The following is a 24806-nucleotide window of genomic DNA, read 5'->3' on the forward strand; positions in this document are numbered from 1 at the left end:
CTATCCTAGAGGGCAATAAATGACAAAAAAGTATCCTTCCGGAGATGGAAAAAGGACCCAACGGAGGAAAACCACCAGGCGCACAGGAAATGCCAAAAAGAATGCCACCGAGAGGTTAGAAAAGCAAAAGGGAAATACGAAGAGGGGCTGGCCAGGGAGGCGAAAAACTTCAAGGCATTCTTCAGTTACATAAAGGGGAAACGACCAGCGAGAGAGGAGGTGGGGCCGTTGGACGATGGGGATAGGAAGGGAGTGATTAAGGAGGATAAAGAGGTAGCTGAGAGGTTGAACACGTTCTTCTCGTCGGTTTTCACGAGAGAGGACACATCTAATATACCGGACTCAGAGGAGCTCATGAGTGGGGAACAGGCTGAAAAATTGGAACACATAGAGGTAAGTAAGGAGGATGTCCTCAAACAGATAGACAGGTTAAAATGCGGCAAATCACCGGGTCCGGACGGGATCCACCCAAGGGTTCTGAAGGAACTAAGACAGGAAATAGCGGGCACAATCCAGCATGTTTGTAACCTATCCTTGAAAACTGGAGAGGTACCAAAGGACTGGAAATTGGCAAATGTCACACCTATCTTCAAGAAGGGATCGAGGGGTGACCCTGGGAACTACAGGCCGGTGAGCCTGACTTCAATTGTAGGGAAGATGGTGGAAGCTATGATCAAGGACGGCATTTGCGAGCACATTGAAAGAAATGGTCTACTGAGAACAAGCCAGCACGGATTCTGTAAGGGAAGGTCGTGCTTAACGAACCTTCTGTACTTCTTTGAGGGAATAAGCAGTCGGGTGGACAATGGGGAACCCATCGACATCATTTACCTCGATTTTCAAAAGGCTTTCGACAAGGTGCCACATGAAAGACTGCTTAGGAAGCTGTGGAACCACGGGGTGGGAGGAGATGTGCACAGATGGATCGAGCACTGGTTGTCGGGTAGACTGCAGAGGGTTGGAGTAAAGGGCCAATATTCTGACTGGCGGGGAGTCACGAGCGGTGTGCCACAGGGATCGGTGCTGGGGCCGTTACTCTTCAACATATTTATCAATGACCTGGAAAAAGAGGCAAAGTGCGAGGTCATAAAATTTGCAGATGATACCAAACTGTGCGGCAGAGTTAGGTCCAGGGAGGAGTGTGAGGACCTGCAAAGGGACCTGGAGAAGCTGGAGGACTGGGCAGACAAATGGCAAATGCGCTTCAATGTGGAAAAATGCAAGGTCATGCATATAGGGAAAAAGAACCCGTTGTTCAACTACAAAATGGGGGGGGCATTGTTGGGAGACAGCAGACTTGAGAGAGACTTGGGTGTGCTGGTGGATGCATCACTGAAGCCATCTGCACAGTGTGCAGCAGCCTCGAAAAAAGCCAACAGGATGCTGGGCATCATAAAGAGGGGCATCACAACCAGGACGCGGGAAGTCATCATGCCATTGTATCGAGCAATGGTGCGTCCGCATCTGGAATACTGCGTGCAGTATTGGTCGCCATACCTCAAGAAGGACATGGCGGTGCTTGAGAGAGTCCAAAGGAGAGCGACGAAACTGGTAAGAGGGCTGGAACACTGCCCATACGCCGAGAGGTTGGATAAGCTGGGGCTCTTCTCCCTGGAAAAAAGGAGGCTCAGGGGAGATATGATAGAGACCTTCAAGATCATGAGGGGCATAGAGAGGGTGGATAGGGACAGATTCTTCAGACTGAAGGGGACAACAGGTACGAGGGGGCACTCGGAGAAACTGAAGGGAGATAGGTTCAAAACAAATGCAAGGAAGTTTTTTTTCACCCAGAGGGTCGTGGACACTTGGAATGCGCTGCCGGAGGAGGTGGTCGGGCAGAGTACGGTACAGGGATTCAAACAGGGATTGGACGGATTCCTGAGGGATAAAGGGATCGTGGGATACTGAGAGAAGTATCCAGGAAATAAGTATAGAAACCCGACCAGGTCGTGCATGTGCAAAACCGGAGGGTTAGGACTTCGATGGGAAGATAGGACTTCAATGGGAAACCAGGGTGGCAAGGGGGCCCCTTCTGGTGATTCAGACAGGTGACCTGTTTGGGCCGCCGCGGGAGCGGACTGCTGGGCATGATGGACCTATGGTCTGACCCGGCGGAGGCACTGCTTATGTTCTTATGTTCTTATGTTCTATTGAAAGTGAATAAAACTTATTGAACTAAAAAAAACCCAAAAACCAACATTTCACAGCACTAAGGGCTAGATTCACTAACCCTCCAATCCATGTGCGATCCGTTTCCATTTGCATGCAGGCTGATGAATTCACTAAAGGCCTGCATGCAAATGGAGACGAGCGTTGGCACGCCCCCAGTCAACTGCATAGATTGCTAAAGCCCCTAACGCCGCCCTGGGGGCCCCCTGACAATTCCAGGCCCTAGGCACGTGCCTCCTGGGCCTACCCTTTAATCTGGCCCTGCAGCCAACCACACCCCTCCATGTCAGTAGCAGGGGAAGTGCTGGTCTCTCCTCACTGGATGATAGGCTCAATCATTCTGCAGTGGGCATGTTAATCCTACTAGCAGTGGAACACAGAAAAATATTCTTTTTCTTCTTCTTTTTTTCTATTTATCTTTCTTTGGTTTATTATTATATATAAATAAATGAGAGAAGAGAAGACAATGGACTAATATAAATAAAACCAATCCAGACTTGTATTTAATCCTTTTGGACTAACAGTGTCTAGTTAAAAAATCTAGCATTGCTCTCTCTGCTGGAGGTATAACTAACGTGACCATTTATTTTTTTCATCAAAAGGGGACATCTATTAATTGTCAGTCCCGCCCCCAATCCCACCCTAGCCCCACCCTAGCCCTACCCCCCAATCCCGCCCCCAATTTCTTCCATTCATTTTTCATGTACACATATCTTTTTAATTCATAATGGTAACCATAAAATTTTAAAAAACTACAAAGCACACTATACGCAGAGAAAATGTTAATTATCATTTATATTTGGGGGGTTTTCAAAGATGTCAAGGCAAATGACTTTCAAATATGCAATGTCACCTCAGTAACTAAAGAAAAATAGACAAATATAGTGCAAAATATAGACAGTAGATATAAATTCTCAAAACTGACACGTTTTGATCACTAAATTAAAAATAAAATCATTTTTCCTACCTTTGTTGTTTTGTGATTTCATGAGTCTCTGGTTGCGTTTCCTTTTGTCTGTCTATCCTTTCTTTTGTTTCTTTCTTTCTGCACTGAGGCCCAACAATTGTCCCTTTCTATTCCTTCCCTTCTTCCTTCCCATGTCCTTAGTGCCCCCAGAGCCTCCTTCTCATGTCCTTGGTGCCCCCAGTACCTCTGTCCTGTGTCCTAAGTGCCCCCAGTGCCTCCGTCCTGTGTCCTTAGTGCCCCTTCCTGTCTTTAGTGCCCCCAGTGCCTTCTTCCCAAGTCCTTAGTGCCCCTTCCCATGTCTTTAGTGCCCCCAGTGCCTCCTTCCTATGTCCCTCTCACTGCCTTCCACACTTTGTTCCACCCCCACCCCCCAAGCCAGCCTGCCTGCCTACCTCTCTCCCTCCCTTCCTGGCCAAAGCCAGGCTGCCTACCTGTCTACCTCTCTCCTTCGATCCCTCCCTGGCCAAAGCCAGCCTGCTTGCCTGCCTACCTATTTCCTTCCCTCCCTGCCTCAAAAAAAAAAAAGCCTCCCCATCTTTCCCCCTGTCTGCTGCTCTTACTGCCCTGCCGCTCTAAACCCGACAGAAAGTCTTCTTTCCGACGTCAATTCTGACGTCGGAGAGGACGTTCTGGGCCAGCCAGGCAGCGATTGGCTGGCCCAGAACGTCCTCTCCGACGTCAGAATTGACGTCGGAAAGAAGACTTCCTGTCGGGTTTAGCAGTTGTAGCTGCTGGGCGATAAGAGCAACAGACAGGGGGAAAGATGGGGAGGATTTTCTTTTTTTTTTTTGCGGCAGGGAGGGAAGGAAATAGGTAGGCAGGCAAGCAGCCTGGCTTTGGCCAGGGAGGGAGGGAAGGAGAGAGGTAGACAGGTAGGCAGCCTGGCTTTGGCCAGGGAGGGAGGGAGAGAGGTAGGCAGGCAGGCTGGCTTGGGGGGTGGGGGTGGAACAAAGTGTGGAAGTGATCACCTGTCCCGTTGTCCCCGAGCACAGCTTTGGGATGCTGTCCCTGAAAACGAGATATTTCAGCTTCCCGAAGCTGTCTGTGGGGACAATGGGACAGGAGGTCTGAAAACGGGACTGTCCCGTTCAAAACGGGACGTATGGTCACCTTAGGTATAACACTCGATTTCCTTCACGTGGTACCTGTCGTATGTGGTCTAAAACATAATACTTCAACTGGAAAAAATCAAGTTTCAAATCCAAGCAGTGATTTCAGTTGCAAAATATCTCAGTCCTCAATTATTTTAAACTTCAACAGTGAGTTGTCACTCTATGGAAGTTTTTTAGCCAATGATGTGGAGGGGTGGTTTGAGCTTGAGCTCTGCCAATAAAACCTGAGGCTTTTTCTTCCATTTGAGAAGACTTAGCAACCTTTTAGGTGGAGTTTTTTTGCACTACTTTATTTTTCAGTTAATGCACAAACTAGTGAATTGATGGCCAGTGAATCTAGTCAATGCAAACAGTAGAACTAGTTTAAGGAAAGATCTGGAATGTTTCTGGACGGCAGGTTCATTAAACTCAGATAGACTTAGCATTTGCCACCTTTACTGGGAGTGTGCAATAGTGAATTCATCTTCCCATTAAGATCTGATGGATAATTCCAAATGACCCAGTTTGGCTACCTTCAGAGGTAGGATTTTTTGGATGGGAAGAGAGGACAGTGGCGTACCAAGGGGAGGGCGGTCTGCCCCGGGTGCACACTTTGGGGTGGTGCACAGCTGGCTGTTCCCACTGCCTCTAACGCTGGCCCTGCAGCTCCGGACTTCCCCACACCTTCTACTCCCCCCCCCCCCGATCGCTATTATTTTAAATGTTATGGCAGCCGCGGCGCTGTATCCTTCGGAGGAGACTTCTAACCTCGGCCTGTCCCGGAACTCTTCCTGCAACAGCAACTTCCTGTTCCCGCCTAGGTGGGCAGTGGCTGCAGGAAGAGTTCCGGGGCAGGCCGAGGTTAGAAGTCTCCTCCGATGGATACAGCGCCACGGCTGCCATAATGTTTATAATAATAGCGATCGGGGGGGGGGGAGGAGCAGGTGTGGGGAAGTCCGGAGCTGCAGGACCGACGTTAGAGGGTGCCGCAGGGTCCCGCGTTGGAGGGAGGGAGGAAGAAAGAAGAGTAACCGAAGCATTGGCAATTTGGGGGGAGCAGATGTAGGGAAGTCCAGAGCTACAGGGGAGAGTGTTGCTGTACCCAGCTTGAGGGGGAAGGAAGATGAGGGAGGGAATGAAAGGAGATGCCAGGGCTTGGAGGGAAGGAGGAAGGTATGCCAGACTAAGGGAAAAAGAAGGGGGAGATCTCAGAGCATGGAGGGGGAGGGAAAGATGGAAGGAAAGGAGAGAAATGCCAGAGAATCAGGGAAGGACAGATACCAGACTGTAGGGTGCGAAGGAAAGAAAGGAGAAGAGAGAGATACCAGAGCATAGAGGGTGGGTTGGTGACAGAGAAAAAGAAATGGAAAAGTGGCAGAGCTGAAATCAATCATGTACAAAGGAGAGAAGCGGCACAGGATTGATAGCTATGAAAGGAGCATAGAAAGAAGGAAGATGTTGTATGGAAGAGAGAGAAGGCAGACATTGGATGGAAAGGGCAGGGAGGGCAGTGACTGGAAGGGGCGAGACAGAAGGTGAGCAGTAGATGGAAGGGGTAGAGAGAGGGACAGACACTGAATGGAAGTGTGAGGGAGAGGAGGGACAGCCATTGAATGGAAGTATGAGGGACAGGGGGAGCAGACGCTGGAATGAAGTGGGGAGGAGAAAGAAAAAAGGGCACATGCTGGATTGAGGGACGAGGATAGAGTTAGATACTGGAAGGGGTGAGGAAAAGAGGTGGCATGCTTTAGGTAGACAGTAAAAAAGAACATTGATGAGAGGGTAGTAAGAACGTAATCTAGACAGATGCAGAAAATAAATTGAAAAGGAAAATGAGGGAAAAAGGGAAATAGAGAGGGACGGAAAGGAGAGAGATGCCAGACCAATGGGGGTGAAAGGAGAGATGGAAGGGGGAGGCATACAGTTTCTGGAAGGGGCACAGAAGGAGAGAAGATGCCATATAGGGGAAGAGAGACGGCAGACAGTGGATGGTAGGAAGAGAGTTACAAGAAGATGAGGAAAGCAGAAATCACAGAAGACAAAGGTAGAAAAAAATTTCTATTTAATTATTGCTTTAGGAGACATGTGTCACTGTTTCTGTGGTGTTGCATTGTATGCAGAGCCCAGCTTCTTACTGGTTCAATTTAAACTTTGTCTATGTATTTCTATTTTATCTCCCCTTTTACAAAACTGTGGAGCGTTTTTTAGCACCAGCCATGGTGGTAGCAGCTCTGATGCTCAGAATTCTATGAGCGTCAGAGCTGTTACCACTGTGGCTAAAATCTACACTACAGTTTTGTAAAAGATGGAGGGGTTAGTTTGTGATTACATATTCCATACTAGGCGAAGGTGTTTTCTGTGTTCTGTGTGTTCGAAAGACATGTTTTTTTGTTAGGCTTGACTGAAGGATTGATCTGTACTAGTCTGGCTTGTTTAGTTTTACAATGGATGTATTGATGTTGTACTGCTCACTGCAGTATGTAAGATGCTGCCTTTTCCTAGGTACTCATGTGTGACATGTGGCTTGTTACTAAAAATCATGTTTTTCGTACAGATGGGGGGGGGGTGCCAAAAAATGATGGGTCCCGGGTGTCACATATGCTAGGTACTAGCTATAGAAACACAGATATATTGAAAACCAATGTATGTAAAGCAACACTTTCAATTGGTGACTACTATGATTGTAGGACAATGTAGCAATAAAGTTTTGCAGAAAACTATGTGAGACAAGTATCAACTCTAAATTCACTCAAAAAGAAGGAAAAAGCCTCAGAAAAAGGCCCTCCCACCGCCACAAAGGTGGATATCAAGATGGTTAGACAGTAACCTCACAGGCAAAACCTTCGTTAAAATGAGTGTTTGAGCAGAAAAACTTGTGCTTCACATATACAAATTTGTAGATAGAGGAAAAACCACTTATCTTCAACTGATCGGCACACCGACGGAGGCCAGCGTTTCACCGACAAGCTGCATCAGGGTGTGACCCGACCGATCAGTCTGCAAAACAAAGAAGAATAAAACAAAAAGAACTTAGACAGTTTCTCAATGAGTTTTAACTTCTTAGTATTAAATACTAGCAAGTACCTTGAAAGAGCGGAAACAACCGCTTCAGAAGAGTCCAAAAAGATGGCTTCCATGGGGCGGCTCTGAAATTCTGAAATTTAAATACCCCCGGTATGAACGTCACTACCGGAAATAAATCGAAAAAAGACGTGACAGCTGAGAGGAAAAAAGACGTGACAGCTGAGAGAAAATCTGACAAGATGAACCAGTGCAACGGACCAGCAAAAACAAAAACATGCATTTTTTATTTTTTATTTTATTGTATTGTATTGTTTTTCATTTTTTAAAATTCAAAGAAAAACTTTGATTTTGAGAATTTTTGTTTGCTTTTCTCTTTTTTTTCTTTTTTCTCTCTTCTTTCTTGAATTATTTGTCCGTAAAATCTTATGTGATTGAAAAGGACCACTGCCAAAAAGATATAAAAAGATGTGAAAAAAATGTTTTTATAATTTTTTAATAAAAAGCGTTCCATTCGAGTCTTTGATTTAAACCGACAGGTTCTTCGCTGTTTAGTAGGTGGATCCAAAATTGTTCAGCACGTGGTAACTGAATCTGGCGGTTAATAGTTCCTTCCTTGATATGATCAATGGCAAAGCACCGTAAATCTTCAAAACTGTGGTTGTGTTCAACACAGTGTACTACAAGGGGAGCTTGTAGCTTGTTGTTGTGAAGACAACTCTTATGTTCAGTAATGCGTCTTCTCAGGGTGCGTGTGGTCTGCCTTACGTAGATTTTCAAACAGGGGCAGAAAATCACATATACCATGAACGTTGTGGAACATGTAGTCAAGTGTTTGAGTTTATAAAATTTCCTTGTGCCTGGGTGTACAAAGTTGTCTGAAAACTCAATAGTGATGGTACACGTCAAACACTTGCCGCACTTAGAGTGTCCAGTTGACTCAATAATAGGACACCCCGATTGAAGTGAAGTTGAAGTTATGTCAGCTGGGCTCAAAAGTTCCTTCAGATTTTTTTGTCTGGTAAATGCAATTCTGAGATGAGTCTCGGTGTGCATCGGATGTGCTGTCATAAGTTCCCAATGTTTCCTCAAAATCTTGGTAACAACATTCATGCTCGGAGAATATTGCAAAATGCATGTAGCTATGCCAGTGTCTAGTGTTTTATCTCTGGGAAGGAACAATAAATTCCTGTTCAGGAACTTAGCTCGTTTATAAGCTTTTTTAAGAATAGGACCCGGATAACCTCTAGTTTTGAGCTTGGAATATAGATGTTTGCTTTGCAGTTTGAAATCAGATAGCTCAGAGCATAAACGGCGATACCTGAAAAACTGGGATGTAGGAAGACTGCGTTTTAGTGGCAAAGGGTGGTTGCTTGAGAAGTCTAGGAACGTGTTCCTATCGGTGGCTTTCCTAAATACTGTGGTGTGAATGGTGTCATTGTTTGTGTTGACCAGGACATCCAAAAAAGAAATTTGGTTTGTGTGACTAGTCATGCTAAATTCGATTTTAGGATGTCTGGAATTGAGCCATAGATGGAAGGTATCAAGCTCTTCTTTAGTTCCCATCCAAATGACGAAAATATCGTCTATGAATCGCAGCCACATTGCAATCTTATCAGAAAATGGATTGTGATCTATCCACAGATTTTCAAAGTTCTGCATGAACAAATTCGCTTGTTTTATTCTTCTTTGTTTTGCAGACTGATCGGTCGGGTCACACCCTGATGCAGCTTGTCGGTGAAACGCTGGCCTCCGTCGGTATGCCGATCAGTTGAAGATAAGTGGTTTTTCCTCTATCTACAAATTTGTATATGTGAAGCACAAGTTTTTCTGCTCAAACACTCATTTTAACGAAGGTTTTGCCTGTGAGGTTACCGTCTAACCACCTTGATATCCACCTTTGTGGCGGTGGGAGGGCCTTTTTCTGAGGCTTTTTCCTTCTTTTTGAGTGAATTTAGAGTTGATACTTGTCTCACATAGTTTTCTGCAAAACTTTATTGCTACATTGTCCTACAATCATAGTAGTCACCAATTGAAAGTGTTGCTTTACATATGCTAGGTACGCCACTGAGAGAGGGTCAGCAGTTTTCCTCTTCCTCACTTCAGTTTCCTGCTCAATGGGAACTTTTAATAGTTTATTTGCAATTATATGGTGAGTTTTTGCCCTATATTATATCCTTTTTTCTAACTCAGCTAATCTAGCCATTGCAGTGTGTTCTAAATCCAGTCATTTATTGTTGCCATTGTGTCATGACAGGGACTCCCTTCCATCAGGGGCTATATAACTGCAGCATTCCTAACAGTGCAGTCAATCTCCAGTATGGCACATTTTATTTCTTTGTGTATTTTACAGCTGAACATGAAATATGGGTCGGTATACATGCTGTATTTAGCAACCGAGCCGGTTTTGGTACTAAATGGTTATGATGCTGTGAAGGAGGCACTCATCGACAATGCAGATGTGTTTGGTGACAGAGCGATGATTGCAGGATTTCGAAAATTCTTTGGTGAATACGGTGAGAAAACTGAAAATTTTCTTGCACTTTTATACCTACAAACATTTTGTAATGTATTATTAGAATTCTGGTTTGAACAAAACCATAAATACAGCTTAGGGACAGTTTGCATTAAGAGGGACACAGAGGAGTCAGAGACTATTTCCTACATGCCAAATAGTCATGTGACACATCCTCATTTCAGCAGAGAAGAGCTAAGGAAACCATCTTGCCCTTCATTGTCTCTCCTCTCAGTTCTACATGTATCCTAATTACATTTAGAAGTGGTATCTCAAAGTTGAGTCATTGTTCCTCTCTTGTTCTCCTGGTGTTTGGTCAAGTTTCAAGTTTCAAGTTTATTAAAATTTTGATGTAAACGCAATATCAAATATTTTCAATGCGTATAACAATAATAATTTTGAGGGACAAGATAAAACAATTTTTACCAATATACATACAGTTGATATACATAATAAATAGTGATACATAAGGAAAGAGGGGGTGAACTACAATTATTTAAGAAAATAGAAAAACATTTAAGGAAAAACAACATCAGGAGGGTAATTAAAAAATATTTTAAATAAAACTAGGTCTGTAACCTCTTTCCCATATCCTTATTGTAAAGAGAACACAAGAACATAAGAATTGCTGCTGCTGGGTCAGACCAGTGGCAAAACAAAGGAAAACTGCAGAAATCCGTACAATGATGTAGGCTAAGTTTATTGAATCAAAAGCAGTTAAAAACAACACCTTAAAATCAAGGGACCCAACACGGTCCATGTTTCGAAAAACACATCTTCATCAGAGGTCCGGAAAAACCAGAGATAAATTGAAACCGCCATAAAACTGTAGCCTGTAGAAAAAACGAGCGCCTGGTGAAGGTGTGTTTTCCGAAACATGGACAGTGTTGGGTCCCTTGATTTTAAGGTGTTATTTTTAACCGCTTTTGATTCAATAAACTTAGCTTACATCATTGTATGGGTTTCTGCAGTTTTCCTTTGTTTTGCTTCCGTACCCTTCACTGCAGAATCGGTTGGTTCTTCTCCCTTGTGCTCTCTTTGGATCAGACCAGTGGTCCATTGTGCCCAGCAGTCCACTCACGTGGCGGCCCCCAGGTCAAGGACCAGTGCTCTAGATGAGTCCAGCCTCACCTGCGTACATTCCAGTTTAGCAGGAACATGTCTAACTTTGTCTTGAATCCCTGGAGGGTGTTTTCCCCTATATCAGATTCCAGAAGAGCGTTCCAGTTTTCTACCACTCTCTGGGTGAAGAAGAACTTCCTTACGTTTGTACGGAATCTATCCCCTTTCAACTTTAGAAAGTGCCCTCTCGTTCTCCCTACCTTGGAGAGGGTGAACAATATGGGGGTAATAATTTTTTTAAAAAGTCTATAAAGTGTCCTAAGTGGCTACTTGAATGATAAAAAAGCCTGATCGTCCAAGTACCCATAATCAAAGCTGGTTTTTAGACGTATCTAAAACCAACTTAGGCCTTTCCCCTGCCTCTAGATGTACAGAGAGAAAAGAGGCATGTTTAGAGGAGAAGAAAGGGCGGGCGGTGGGCAGGAGGGGGGCCGACCTACACCTAGGCATACATCAGGTATAACCAAAACCTTAGGCAGGTTGCCTAGTCGGCACTTATACGTTTTTGACTTAGACTAAGTCAAAACGCGTCTAAGTGCCGAAAACGCAACCTGTCTACCTCTCCACCGCAAGCATCATGGCAGGAGAGATGCCTCATCTCCCCTACCGCAATGCCATCACTCCTCTATCCGAACTGCCGTGACCCATGGCAGGAGAGATGCCCTATCTCTCATGCCGCGAGTCGCGGCAGTTTCGGTACAGAAGTGATGGCATCGTGGTAGGGGAGATGAGGCATCTCTCCTGCCGCGATCCATCACTCCCCCACACACACAAATCGGGGCATGAGGGAGCTCAAGCCCTCTTGCCCCGGCCAACCGCGGCACCCCCAATGATATCGGGGCAAGAGGAAGCCCAAGCCCTCTTGCCCTGCCCCGCCAATTAACATCGGGCCAGGAGAGAGCCCAAGCTCTCCTGGCCCCGGCGACCACCCCCCCATGTCTCGATTGGGCCAGGAGGGAGAACAAGCCCTCCTGGCCCAGGCAACCCCCCCCCCCCCGCATCTCGATTGGGCCAGTAGGGAGCCCAAGCCCTCCTGGCTCAGGCAACCCCCTACCCCCCAACCCCCCACTACATTATGGGCAGGAGGGATCCCAGGGCCTCCTGCCCTTGATGCAACCCCCCTCCCCCCAACAGCCGCCCCCCCAGAACCCCTGATCCCCCCGCTGACCTGTGACCCCCCGCCGACCCTCCCCACCCCCACCCCCACCCCCTTCCCCGTACCTTTTCAAGTTGGCCGGACAGATGGGTGTCAAACCCGCCCGTCCGGCAGGCAGCCGACTCCAGAATGGGGCCGGATTGGCCCAGCCGTCCCAAAGCCCCACCCACAGGTGGGGCCTAAGGTGCCTGGGCCAATCAGAATAGGCCTGGGAGCTTTAGGCCCCTCCTGGGGGCGGGGCCTGAGGCACAGCTGCAGTAGAGAGACCAAGTTCCTGGATGCTTTAGGTGATTGCTTCCTGGAACAACTTGTCATAGAAAATACGAGAGGAAATGTAATTCTAGACTTAGTTCTAAATGGACTACGGGGACCAGCATAGGGTATAAAAGTAGAAGGGACGCTGAGAAACAGTGATCACAACATGATCCGCTTCAACCTTGACACATGAACAAAAATTCGGGCCAGAATGACGGCCATAGTACTGAACTTCCGTAAAGGGAACTATGAAGGGATGAGAGTCATGGTGCCACAACCCCAGCCTTAAGGCTAAGCTTTTTCCAGATAAGGCTCCTCCTAACCCAAGCCTTACCCTGAAAAGGGCTAACCAATGTGATAGGTTAGACTCAAACAGACAGAAAAGGTCTGAGTTCCAATTGAAACACTATGTTACAGAGCCCTGGGGAGGGGAGGATGAATGGGAGAATAGCCCAGAGCAGCAGGAGGGGTGTCACCTAAAGGAACAGCCTAGGAAACAAACTCCTAGGACAGGTAGTGCATAGCTGCAACCACTGATTAAAGCCCCAAGGAAAACCCAGTGCAGACAGCAAACTGCCCTGCCCCCTTACATGTTAGGGCGTGGTCAGCTGCACACTTTAGAGGCTGCACTGAGGAAGACTAGGTCAGTCTATCCTGGCTCTGACCAGGAAGCAGGCTCCGAGGACTGGGCTCCTGATTCAGCCCTAGGACAGGACGTTGAAATGCCAGAGGCAGCTCCTGTCCCTGAAGCCAGCCAAACCTCCAGCCCTGAGCCCATGGAGTTCCTGCATTCTGTCATGGAACTTGAAGATTGTTTAATGGATGAAAGTTAAGTGCATTTACTTTATTTTTTCCTTGTGTGTTTTAAACTGTGGTGATTTTGGCTGTGCATTGCTACAGGCAACACAGTGAAGCTAAGTGAGCTGTGCTGAGATCACAGCCACGAGGGTGCCTGTTTTTGTGTTTGAACTTTAAAGCAAGAGATTATTTTTTGTTTGACAAGTTTGAGTTCTGCCTTTTTACAGAGTGTTTAGGACTTATTGTATGTTGATTGTGGGAAGGAACAGTAGCTGGGAGAATCCACCATCCATCCTAGGGTTGGGATTGTGGGGCCACGTTTGGCAAGCTGATTAAAAGCTAATTGAAGGTGGATTCGGCTACTCCCTTCCCCCACCAGCGTGCCTAGCTGGTTGGGACGGCCGGTTGCAAACCAGGCCACTGCAGCATTGCTCTCAAGGAGTGAAGCAACCTTGGAAAGACTCTTGCAAACCTGGACAATTATTGAGACTTTATTTTTCCCTTTTAGTAGCTCAGACATTGGACTTGATAGGGCTGAGCTGCTGGAGACTGTTTGTGGGACTTACCTGTTTGTACCTGCCAGGAAGGTGTGGACTACATTTTTAAAGCCCAGGTTTTGTTTTTGCCTTTTTCATTTATGTTTCTTTAAAGTTGAAAATCCAACCAGGGATAAAGTGTTTCCTAGTCAATAAAGGGAGACACCAGTGACTGCAATAACTTTATTGAGCCTGACTAAGTGTTTATTTTTCTTATTAACCAGCAGGATCTCCAACATCTCTTAGAGGCACGTGGGAATCGGTCATGGCTGAACGGTGAATAGGGGCCTGAGCCTGAGCCCGTCACCGGCAACGCCACAATGGTGAGGAAGAAGATTAGGAAGAGGATAAATACTGTAAATATGCTAGAGCAAGCATGGTCCCTTTTTAAGGACACAGTCACAGAGGCGCAAAATTTATATATACTGTGTATCAACAAGGGTTCCAAGAGGAAGAAGAACAAGGAACCGGCGTGGCTCCCTCTAATGGCGAAGGAAGCGATCAGAGACAAGAAGACTTCGTTTAAGGAATGGAAAAGACAAAAACGGAAGAAAACTAGAAAAAGCACAAACAACATCAAAGCAAGTGCCATAAGGCGGTAAGAGGGGCCAAAAGAGACTACAAAGAAAATATAGCCAACAGGCCAAAAACTTTAAGCCATTCTTTCGATACATTAAGGGGAAATGACCTGCGAAGGAAGTGGTGGGACCATTGGATGACCAGGGAATAAAGGGAGCACTAAAGGAGGACAAAGCCATCGTCGACAAATTGAATGCATTTTTTACATCTGTATTTACCAAAGAGGATATATCCAAAATACTGGAAGCCGAAAGGCTATACACATGAAATGAAGACGGGAAACTGAAAGGGACGATGTTCAGTCTAGAGGAGGTATGCAGACAGATTGATAATAATAATAATAATAACAGTTTATATACCGCAGGACTGTGAAGTTCTATGCGGTTTACAATGATTAAAAATGTTACAGATTGAGTGAATAAACAAAGTTACAGATTGAATGAATAAACAAAGTACAGATTTAGCGACAGGTGGTTCTTGCTCTCGGTTGTTAAGGACTAAGATTGAATAGGATGGTTTCCTAAGTATTTCAGGAATAGATATGTTTTCAGGCGTTTCCTGAATTCTCCATAAGTAGTAGGCACAAGCAATTGTTCAAGGTCTTTACCCCATAATGCTGCTTGATGTGCGAGAAGATGTTGATGATGACTTTTAAATTTATAACCTCTAACCGGTGGAGAAATGAAGTTCAGATGTGAGCTTCACTTGTGTCTGTTGGCAGAGAAAGAGAAAAGGTCTGTTATATATTTAGGGGCTAAGCCATAGAGTACCTTGAAGCAAAACAAAACAAACTTGAATTTCACACGTGCCTCCATCGGTAGCCAATGTAAAAGTCGATAGGAAGGTGTCATATGATCAAACTTCTTCAGTCCACAAAGTAGTCTAACTGCTTTAATTTGAACTAGTTGCAATCGCCGCATGTACTTCTGGGGGAGTGCCAAGTAGGCGATGTTACAATAATCGAGATGACTCAGAATAAGGGATTGTACTAGAATTTAAAATGATGAGGCATCAAAGTAAGCTCTGATGGACTGAAGTTTCCAGAGGGTGTGAAAGATTTTTCTGATCAAGGAGTCTACCTGGTCTTTCATAGTCAGGTTCTGGTCCAGTGTTACACCCAATATCTTCATAGTGGGTTGAATTGGATAACTAAGGTTGTTGATGCACATTGGTGCTTTAGTGTCAAGTGGGTATGGCGCTGCTATGAAAAATTTTGTTTTCTCTGAGTTTAGTTTTAGTCTGAATTCGGTCATCCATTGCTCCATCCGATTTAATACTTCTGTTGCTTTGGGGGTGACTTCTGAGACAGAGTTAGTGAATGGGATAATTATCGTGAAGTCGTCAGCGTAGCTAAATAGTTTTATCCCCAGCTGGGATAGTTGTGTACCCAATGAGGACATGTAAACATTGAAGAGCAAAGGGGATAGCGGTGATCCTTGTGGCACGCCAGATGGATTGCTCCATGTATCTGAGAGATCGTGATTGAAACGGACTTGGTATGTACTGTGGCGAGGCCGTTGCCTGTGGATATGTTGGCTCCGGTCAGCGCACAAGATAGCTCACCTCCGACGTGCTTCCAGTAATGTTGGAAGTCCTGCTGGTCACACAGTTCAATATAAAAGGACAAAAGATTCAAAAGAGTCAATTTTAAAGGTCCTTCAAGTCCCACTTTATTGTGGTGCTGAACCTAGCATAGGCTTCAGTTCAGTCGTTTCCCAAACAATAAGCAAAAAGATACAAAGTAAAATTTGAGCTGAAAAATAATATGCCCCAGCTCTCACCTTCATGCAGGTATTTCAGGTAGGTGGAAGTAAGCAGTTCTGAATGCTGCTGCCCTTTGGACATGGGCAGTTACCATATATTATACTGCTTCTATAGCTTCCCTACAGTGCGGTGTCCAAGCCCAGATTTAAGATAGGCTTGGCCCCAGCCAACTTACTAGTTGTTGGTGGGGGGAGGGGAGTAGCTGAATCCACAACTTAACTCTGTTAAACAGAATGCCACAAATGGCCCCGCAATCCCAACCAAGAATGGAAAGTGGATTCTCCCCAATTACACTACTTCCTCACACACACACTCTTCAAGAACCAAAATATAACCTTAACTAGTTCAGAACATTTAAGCTTTTCAAAAAAAAAAAACAATTCTTCCTTTTTTTTTTCTCTCTTCAGGCAACAAGCCTTCAGTTCAGCACTGCTCTCATTTTTCTCTCAGGTGAAAACAGTAACCGAGAAACAAAACATCAATGGTGGCTAACTTGAGCATACAAACACACTATCCAACCTGGAAACTTAACTTTCCTCCATAGTAATATCTTCAGGCATGTTGACAGTTTCCAGGCAGTCCATAGGTTCTGGTAATGCTGGCTGATTGGCAACAGGGTCAGTTGCTGGATCCACCATTTCAATGTCTTGATATGGATGAGACTCAGGGGAGCAATCCTGGAAGTCTCCTTCCTGGGCTGGCCCAGGGTAAACTACTTGTCTCCTCCTCAGAGCAGCCTCTAATGCGTTGAGGCGGACACGCCCTGTTCTCTGAGGGGGAGGGGAAGCCTGTAACTTCTTCCTAGCTTTCTTAGGACTTATAATTAGCTCCTGCAGCTGGGAGTTAACAGGGGGAAGAGAATGCTTCTGTGGCTGTTCCAGGCTATTACCTCCATAGTCTTCTACTCCCCAGAGATCAGCCATCTGAGATTTAAAGGGGAACACAGGTTTTTCCTTATTCTTTGTCACAACCCTATCACCATGATCAGCTCTTCGGATGGCTGGGCTAGGTTTAGTCAAAGGCATGCCTGGCACCAGCCGAGCTTTAGAGCTAGGATTGTGACAGTACGTGATATAAGGAAACCTCAAAACCAATTCAGTACTTCTCCTCTGATTCCGATTGCGTCTAGGCATTGTAATAGTTTCCATGGTCCACCAAGTCAAATGCGGAACTCAAGTCAAATTGCATGATTAGGGCGTTGAGGCCCTTACTGAACAAGTAGCGCAAATTGTCCAGAATGGCCGCAATTACTGTTTCAGTGCTAAATGGAGGCCTAAAACCAGATTGAGTTTCGTGCAGGAGGGAGAATTGGTCAAGGTATTCCATTAGTTGGGTGTGTACCAATCCTTCCATGATTTTTACCATAAATGGAATAGATGCTACAGGTCTATAGTTGGTTATTGATGTTGCTGGTTCTTTACAATTTTTTGGGATTGGGGTTATTATAATATGACCATTGTTGGTGAGGAAATTTCCATTGTATAGGTTATTGGTTAGATAATTCAATAGGGATAATTTAAAGCCTAATGGAGCTGCTTTCATAATCTCTGGGGGACATGAGTCCAAGACACAATATGAATTAGAGTATTTGTTATATAATTTGATGTAGTTATTCCAATCTGAGTTGTGGAAGGAACTCCAGATCATATCCGCTGGTCTTTCCTTTCTTGGTATATCAATTGATTAATGTTCGTATGCAGGAACTGTCGAGTAGTTGTTTCTTAGGTTTTTGATTTTAGAGTCAAAATGTTGTGCTAGTTCGTTTGCTGAGGTTAGTTTGGCATTATGCATGGGTTGAGTGTGGTGTGTGTTGTTTGTAGAGTTTTATGTTGGATTTCCAGATGTTTCGGTCTGACATTTTTCCTGTTTTTTTCCAGATTCTCTCTAATCGTCTTACTGATTTCAAATATTTTTATTGATTTTTCAATAACAAATAGAAAACAAAATCATCAATTAACAGGTGAACACAGAGGTTCAACAGAACCATCCGGAAAACCAGAAAGTTAACATACAAAGTATCTCAAAGAGAGTCTCAGAGGAAAACCAGAGGGTCCGGGGGAACCTTATATAAACCTGGGGAGGAAATAAAGAGAAAAGAAAAGAGAAAGAGAAGATGAAGATGAACCAAGTTAGAAAGATATTAAAAGAGAGAAGCTAGTATAAAAAGGATACGGGACGGACATCCCACCCCCATATGGGAGAGCGAATAAAGAAAGAGAATAAGGACGGGATCAAAGGTAACAAGGGAAAGACAACGGTAAGGAGAAAAATGTTGAATGGGTCCCCATATTCGGGAAATAATCCGATTTCTGTTTGAAAATTCTGCTGCTTTCATCTCATACAAATGGATCATAAGAACAGTGTTCCACCAGAAAACCACATTAAGTAAGTCGGCAGACTTCCAGTTGTGAAGAATCATTTGAATCGTTAAAGCGATCAATATATTAAGAAGAGATTGTTGACTGGTGGAAAGAGGGTCTGACACCGCGGAGTCTCTGAGTCCTGCTAGAAACATCTTATTAGGTGTCCAGAAGACTTTGTATGCAAGAAAATATAATGATTGGGATAAGCTGGCAGATGCAGTAGGGCAAATGATTTTACTGAAATAATGATCCCATTCCTGATCAGAGCCACTCCAAGTAGTATAGGGTGACCAAACATTGGTAGTTCTCTTAGATCTAGGGTATAGATGAGAGCGAAGTTCTTTGTAGAAGAGCGATGTGGTATGACCAAGTTCCAGACCTATATGTGAGATTGTCACGAAGACAGTCGTCTGAGTATATGTAAAAATGGAAGGAGAGCATTTCATCAAGCAATGAGAGAGTTGAATCCAATGAAAGCATTCTGAGGGTGGTAGGGCAAACTTGTCCATGATCTGGGCAAAAGATAAAAGCTTCCCATTGTCCACAATCTGATTCAATGTCCGAACTCCCCTATATATCCAGGAGCGCCAGCAAATAAGACGATTATCGATACGAAAGGAGGAGTTGTACCAGAGAGGCGAGAAGGTCGTATGGCGTCTATCGGAGCCAGTGATATGATCAAAATGGTGGATCACTTGGAGAGTAGCAATGATGGCAGTAGACTTAGATGGTAGTGAAGAGGGGGAGAGGAAAGGCAAACTAGAAAGCGGAATCAGACGTACAATATGCTGTTCAATGCGAAACCAGGCAGCAAGTTCCAGGGACAAAGTAGGGTCCTGAGTCCACATTGAACTGTAGCGCAGAAGTGATGCTATATGGTAAAGAAAAAAGTCCGGGAAACCCATACCCCCATTTTCTTTAGAGGATTTAAGGGTTTTCAGTGAGATGCAAGGGGTCTTCTTACACCAGAGGTAAGCTGATAACTTGCTTTCGATGTTTTTGTAGAACTCCTTTGCGGCTAGTCTAGGAAGCATAGAAAGATAGTAATTAATAATCGGTGTAATAGTCATTTTAATAGCTTCAAGGCGTCCCCACCATGACAGGGAAAGAGGGGACCATCTTTTCACCAAAGAATCAATTTTAGTCGTTAAAGCAGACAAGTTAATAGACATCATAAGTGTCAGTATCCTGATGGAAAAGGGTACCAAGATATTTCAAAGAAGAGCTAGCCCAGCGGAAGGAGATGGGCCCACAGTCAGCTAAAGAAGTAACATCATTAAGAGGCATGACTTCAGATTTGTCCCAATTTATACGGTAACCCGAACATCGAGAGAATTCAGATACTAATTGAAGAAGTACGGGAATAGAGGAGATTGGTTTAGACAGAAACACAAGCAAGTCGTCAGCATACGCAAGTGTTTTAACTTGAAAGGAGCCCACTGAGATCTCTATTAGATGAGGATGTTGACGGATGGCCAGTAACAGTGGTTCAAGGGCTAAGTTAAATAAAAGCGGAGACAAGGGGCAGCCCTGTCGAGTGCCTCTATGAAGATATACGGGGGCAGAGAGAGAATCATTAATTTGCAATCTAGAATAAGACTTGGTGTATAATAATCTAATCCAACGCACAAAATCTGGACCACAACCAAACCAACGGAGAGCGGCAAATAAATGATCCCACTCGACCATATCAAAGGCCTTCTCGGCATCTAAGGAAATCGCTATCAGTGGGTCAGGTGAACAATGGGCTATATCCAAAACAGCATGAAAAGTGCGCGCCTTATCACCTATAAAGCGTGATTTCATAAAACCTACTTGATCAGGATGTATTAGACTGCCCAAAATTTTATCTAGTCGTGAGGCTAAGACTTTGGCTAAAATCTTACAATCAGTATTAAGCAAAGAGATAGGTCGATAATTAGCCACCAGAGTTTCATCTCTCACTGCTTTGGGTAAAACTATAATATGCGCCTCCACAAATCCACCCTGATCTTCGGGATTGGAAAAAAGATAGTCAAAAAGTTTTTGTAAATTTCAATCGGAAATCTGTCAGATCCTGGCGACTTGTGTGAAGATAGAGATTTAATGGCCTCCAGAATCTCGGCCTCTGTGACAAGGGCACCAAGGCTGGAAGCTTGAGAGTGATCCAGAGAGGGGTGAGAAATGTCCTTGAAAAAATCATAACTAGAGCTAGAGGAGGAGGCAGTAGATGAGGAATATAAGGTCTTGTAAAAGGTAGTAAAGAGCTGAGATATGGAAGCATCATCAGTAACAGAAGTGCCATCCTCTCTCAATAAAGCCGCCACTCTAGACCGTTGTTTACCATTAGCAAGATAACGAGCTAGAAAACGACCGGCTTTGTTGGCAGAGATATAGGTACCAGTTTTGGAGATCAAAAAGTCTTGTTGGGCCTTATGTCGGGATAGCAAATTGAATTCAACTTTTTTCTTAATTAAGTCCGGGGAGACCTGAGTTAGGTTGTTCATGATCTGTTGGTGTTCCAATAGGGAAATATCCTTTTCCAATATCTCCATGCAGGAAAAGTCGGACTTACGCTTCCACGCCGAGAAACTAATCACTTCACCCCTGAGACTCGCTTTGAAAGCTTCCCAAATGGTGGTATAAGAGGGAATAGACGAAGCGTTGTTAGTAAAGAATTCCAAGATAAAGCTACAAATTTTATCTTGAAAAGCAGCATCCGAGAGAATAGAGGCATTAAGCCTCCAGATACGATTAGGACGTGTATGTTGTAATTCCACATGCAAACCGATGGGAGCGTGATCCGAAAGAATAATAGGGTGAATAAGAGAGGCGCGGACCAAAGGAAGAAGAGATTTAGAGATGAGAAAGAAGTCAATTCTAGAATAAGAGCGGTGAGGAGCAGAGTAGAACATAAAAGAGCGTTCTTCAGGATGAAGCAGTCTCCAAGGGTCACAGAGATCCAGATCCTGAATAATGTGGTGAAGTTCTGACCACATTTTAGAAGGGCGGAACTGAGAAAGAGAATGTCTATCCTTGTTAATATCTAGTGGAAGATTAAAGTCACCTCCGATTATTAAAGGGTTATCGGCTACATTCAGGAGTGTATCCCTCAAGGAAGACATAAAGGAAGGCAAATCAATATTTGGAGCGTAGATATTGACAATGGAGAAGAACAAATCACCAATCTGAACTGAGGTTGCGATCCATCTGCCTTCCGAATCCGACAGTTGATGTAAGACATGAGCTTGCAGTGCGGTTTTGATGAAGATTGATACTCCTCTCTTTTTATGAAATGCTGGAGAAAATAAATGTGTGGCATATCCTGAAACACGGAATTTGGAGCAGTCTATAGAATTAAGATGAGTCTCCTGCAATAAGAGAATATCATAGTCTTTTGATTTAAGATAATCAATATTTTTTTTACATTTAAGAGGTTGATTGATACCGTTGACGTTCCACGATACAAGTTTAAGGGATGACATGAAAGTAGAGGAAGGAATGAATGTGAAAGAAAGTATGAGAGGGGATGTCCATCCCGATTGAACTCAAAGTAAGTACAAATAGAATGAAAAGGTCACAAGAGAGAGAGAGAGGAATCCTCTCCAGGAAGAGGAAGGGAGGGAAGAAAACACCAGTTTGTCAAACATATGGCAAGAGAGCAGCAATAACCCACACATATCCGGAGATAATATGATCGTTACAGATACCAGCAATGGTAAGTGCATGGGGTTATATTACCCAAAGCCAATAGGAGGGACATAAACTTAAAACATGTGTATAACAGAGAAGGTATGAAGCAAAGTGAAATATATAGGGTGCACAGTCAGATGGTACAAAATGTGAGATACAAAACATTCAGATGATTATGAGATATCTTTGAGATGAAAAATATTGTGGACAATTCAGATACCAACAATGGTAAATGTAACCTGGGTAAGGTGTCCAAGATAAAGCGGGGGAGTATACTTACAAAAACATATGTAGAACAAGAGGAACAAATTCCATATATGTAAACGGGCAGTACAAAGTATAAAATATAATACAAGGACATAAGCCTGGGGAGCTCCGAGATCTACACTGGAGCAGAGAGCAAACCCAACAAAGTCAAGGTGGAAAATAAAATACATAGCGTATAAAATCAGGTGGTACAACATGTACGGTACATAGTAACAGAAGCATGGGGAATCAATGAAATCTGTCCTGCAGTAGAAAGCTAGCCCAAATAAGACAAGAGTGAAACGTGCATAATAGGTAGTAAGGAGCCGTAGCCGAGTCATTAACATACAATATAATAAATGGTCTCATGGAAATAAAGTAGATCAATAGCTAGATATAAAGGGTTATGGTGAGCCTAAGAAGACAAGGAAAAATGAAAAAATGATGAGAAGAGGAGAGCATTGATATAATCATGGAACAAAATAAAATAAAGAGAAAAATATCTAATAGGGTTGTATAAAAAATTCATGAGTTACCAAATATAATAATAAAACAGCGGGGATTCAAGTTAGATTAAATGATACAACTGTAAGACATGGCATAATAGCTAATAGCAAATAAATATCATAAGATAAAATCAAGAATCAAGAGTTCATACTTAATTCATCACAGAGGGAGGGGGGTCCAGAGAGTGAAATGCCTACTACAGGAGGTAATTGAGAATAAGTAAATTCATCAAGCAGATATAAAGTCAGTGCTGTGCAGATATATCCAGGATAGGAACAAAATTTCAGCAGTAAGATTAGGCAGCATAAAAAAGAAAAAATAAATATCATAGGAGAAAATCTTGATACATTGCCAAATTCATCTGGGAAACAATACAGCATGATAAAGAGAGAAAAGGGTAACCAAGAAGGAGAAGGCGTGTTGGGAGAAATGGTCCTAAAACAATGCATAAATCCAACAAGGAAGCAGTGCAGAATACAATCATATGGTATTTAATATTGCATCAAGGAAGCAATGGTATGATGAAAAGAAGAGAAAAGACATAATAAATAAACCAGAAAATACCAGTAAGACATCATTAGAGAGAGGAAGCTATGGAGAGAAATAGGTAAGGAAAAGAAAAAACAGGAAGGTTGTAAATTCATCAATAGACAGTAAATCAATACAATGCAGAGAAAGTAATGTAAAATTCATAATAGATTTGATATCTCATCCAAGTAAACATAGAAACATAGAAATAGGCGGCAGATAAGGGCCCACGGCCCATCTAGTCTGCCCACCTTAATGTCCCTCCCCTACCTTTGCCCTGTGAATAGATCCCATGTGCCGATCCCATTTGGCCTTAAAATCAGGCACGCTGCTGGCCTCAATCACCTGTAGTGGAAGACTATTCCAGCGATCAACCACTCTTTCAGTGAAAAAGAATTTCCTGGTGTCACCTCGTAGTTTCCCGCCCCTGATTTTCAACGGATGCCCTCTTGTTGTCGTGGGACCCTTGAAAAAGAAGATATCTTCCTCCGCCTCGATGCGGCCCATAAGATACTTGAACGTCTCGATCATGTCCCCCCTCTCTCTGCGCTCCTCGAGCGAGTATAGCTGTAATTTGTCAAGCCATTTTTCGTATGGTAGATCCTTGAGTCCCGAGACCATCCGGGTGGCCATTCTTTGCACCGACTCCAGTCTCAGCACATCCTTGCGATAATGCGGCCTCCAGAATTGCACACAGTATTCCAGGTGGGGCCTCACCATGGATCTATACAATGGCATAATGACTTCCGCCTTACGACTGACGAAACCCCTTCGTATGCAGCCCATGATTTGTCTTGCCTTGGATGAAGCCTGCTCCACTTGATTGGCAGACTTCATGTCCTCACTGACGATTACCCCCAAGTCTCGTTCTGCTACCGTTTTTGCTAGGATCTCGCCATTAAGGGTATAAGACTTGCATGGATTCTGGCTGCCCAGGTGCATAACTTTGCATTTTTTGGCATTGAAGTTGAGTTGCCATGTCCTAGACCATCGCTCCAGTAGGAGTAGGTCGTGCATCATGTTGTCGGGCACTGAATCTTCGTCTGTTGTGCATTTGCCCACTACATTACTCAGTTTGGTGTCATCGGCGAATAATGTTATTTTACCTCGAAGCCCTTCTGCCAAGTCTCTTATAAAGATGTTGAATAGGATTGGGCCCAAGACTGAGCCCTGTGGTACTCCACTAATCACCTCCGTCATTTCGGAGGGGGTGCCATTCACCACCACCCTTTGGAGCCTACCTCCAAGCCAGCTCCCAACCCATTTCGTCAATGTGTTACCTAATCCTATAGAACTCATCTTGCTCAGTAACCTGCGGTGTGGTACGCTATCGAATGCTTTGCTAAAGTCCAGGTACACGATGTCCAGGGACTCCCCTATATCCAGCTTCCCCGTTACCCAGTCAAAGAAGCTGATCAGGTTGGATTGGCAGGATCTCCCCTTAGTAAATCCATGGCAGTATGGTAGAAAGAAAATAAGTGACATGAGAAATAATCTTAATACACTGAAGGATATAT

General features: G+C 44.1%; 1 protein-coding gene across 1 annotated transcript in view; it reads left to right on the forward strand.

Moving 5' to 3' along the window:
• The window catches only part of LOC117364857 (cytochrome P450 2G1-like), a 245215-nt gene that overhangs the window by 35224 nt on the left and 185185 nt on the right, over positions 1-24806 (forward strand). Inside the window, exon 2 of the mRNA XM_033954561.1 lies at positions 9602-9764. Coding sequence (XP_033810452.1) covers positions 9602-9764 — 163 coding nt within the window. The remainder of the gene's footprint in view (positions 1-9601; positions 9765-24806) is intronic.

The sequence above is a fragment of the Geotrypetes seraphini genome, chromosome 8 (genome assembly GCF_902459505.1).
Source record: "Geotrypetes seraphini chromosome 8, aGeoSer1.1, whole genome shotgun sequence".
In the NCBI taxonomy this organism is placed as follows: Eukaryota; Metazoa; Chordata; class Amphibia; order Gymnophiona; family Dermophiidae; genus Geotrypetes; species Geotrypetes seraphini.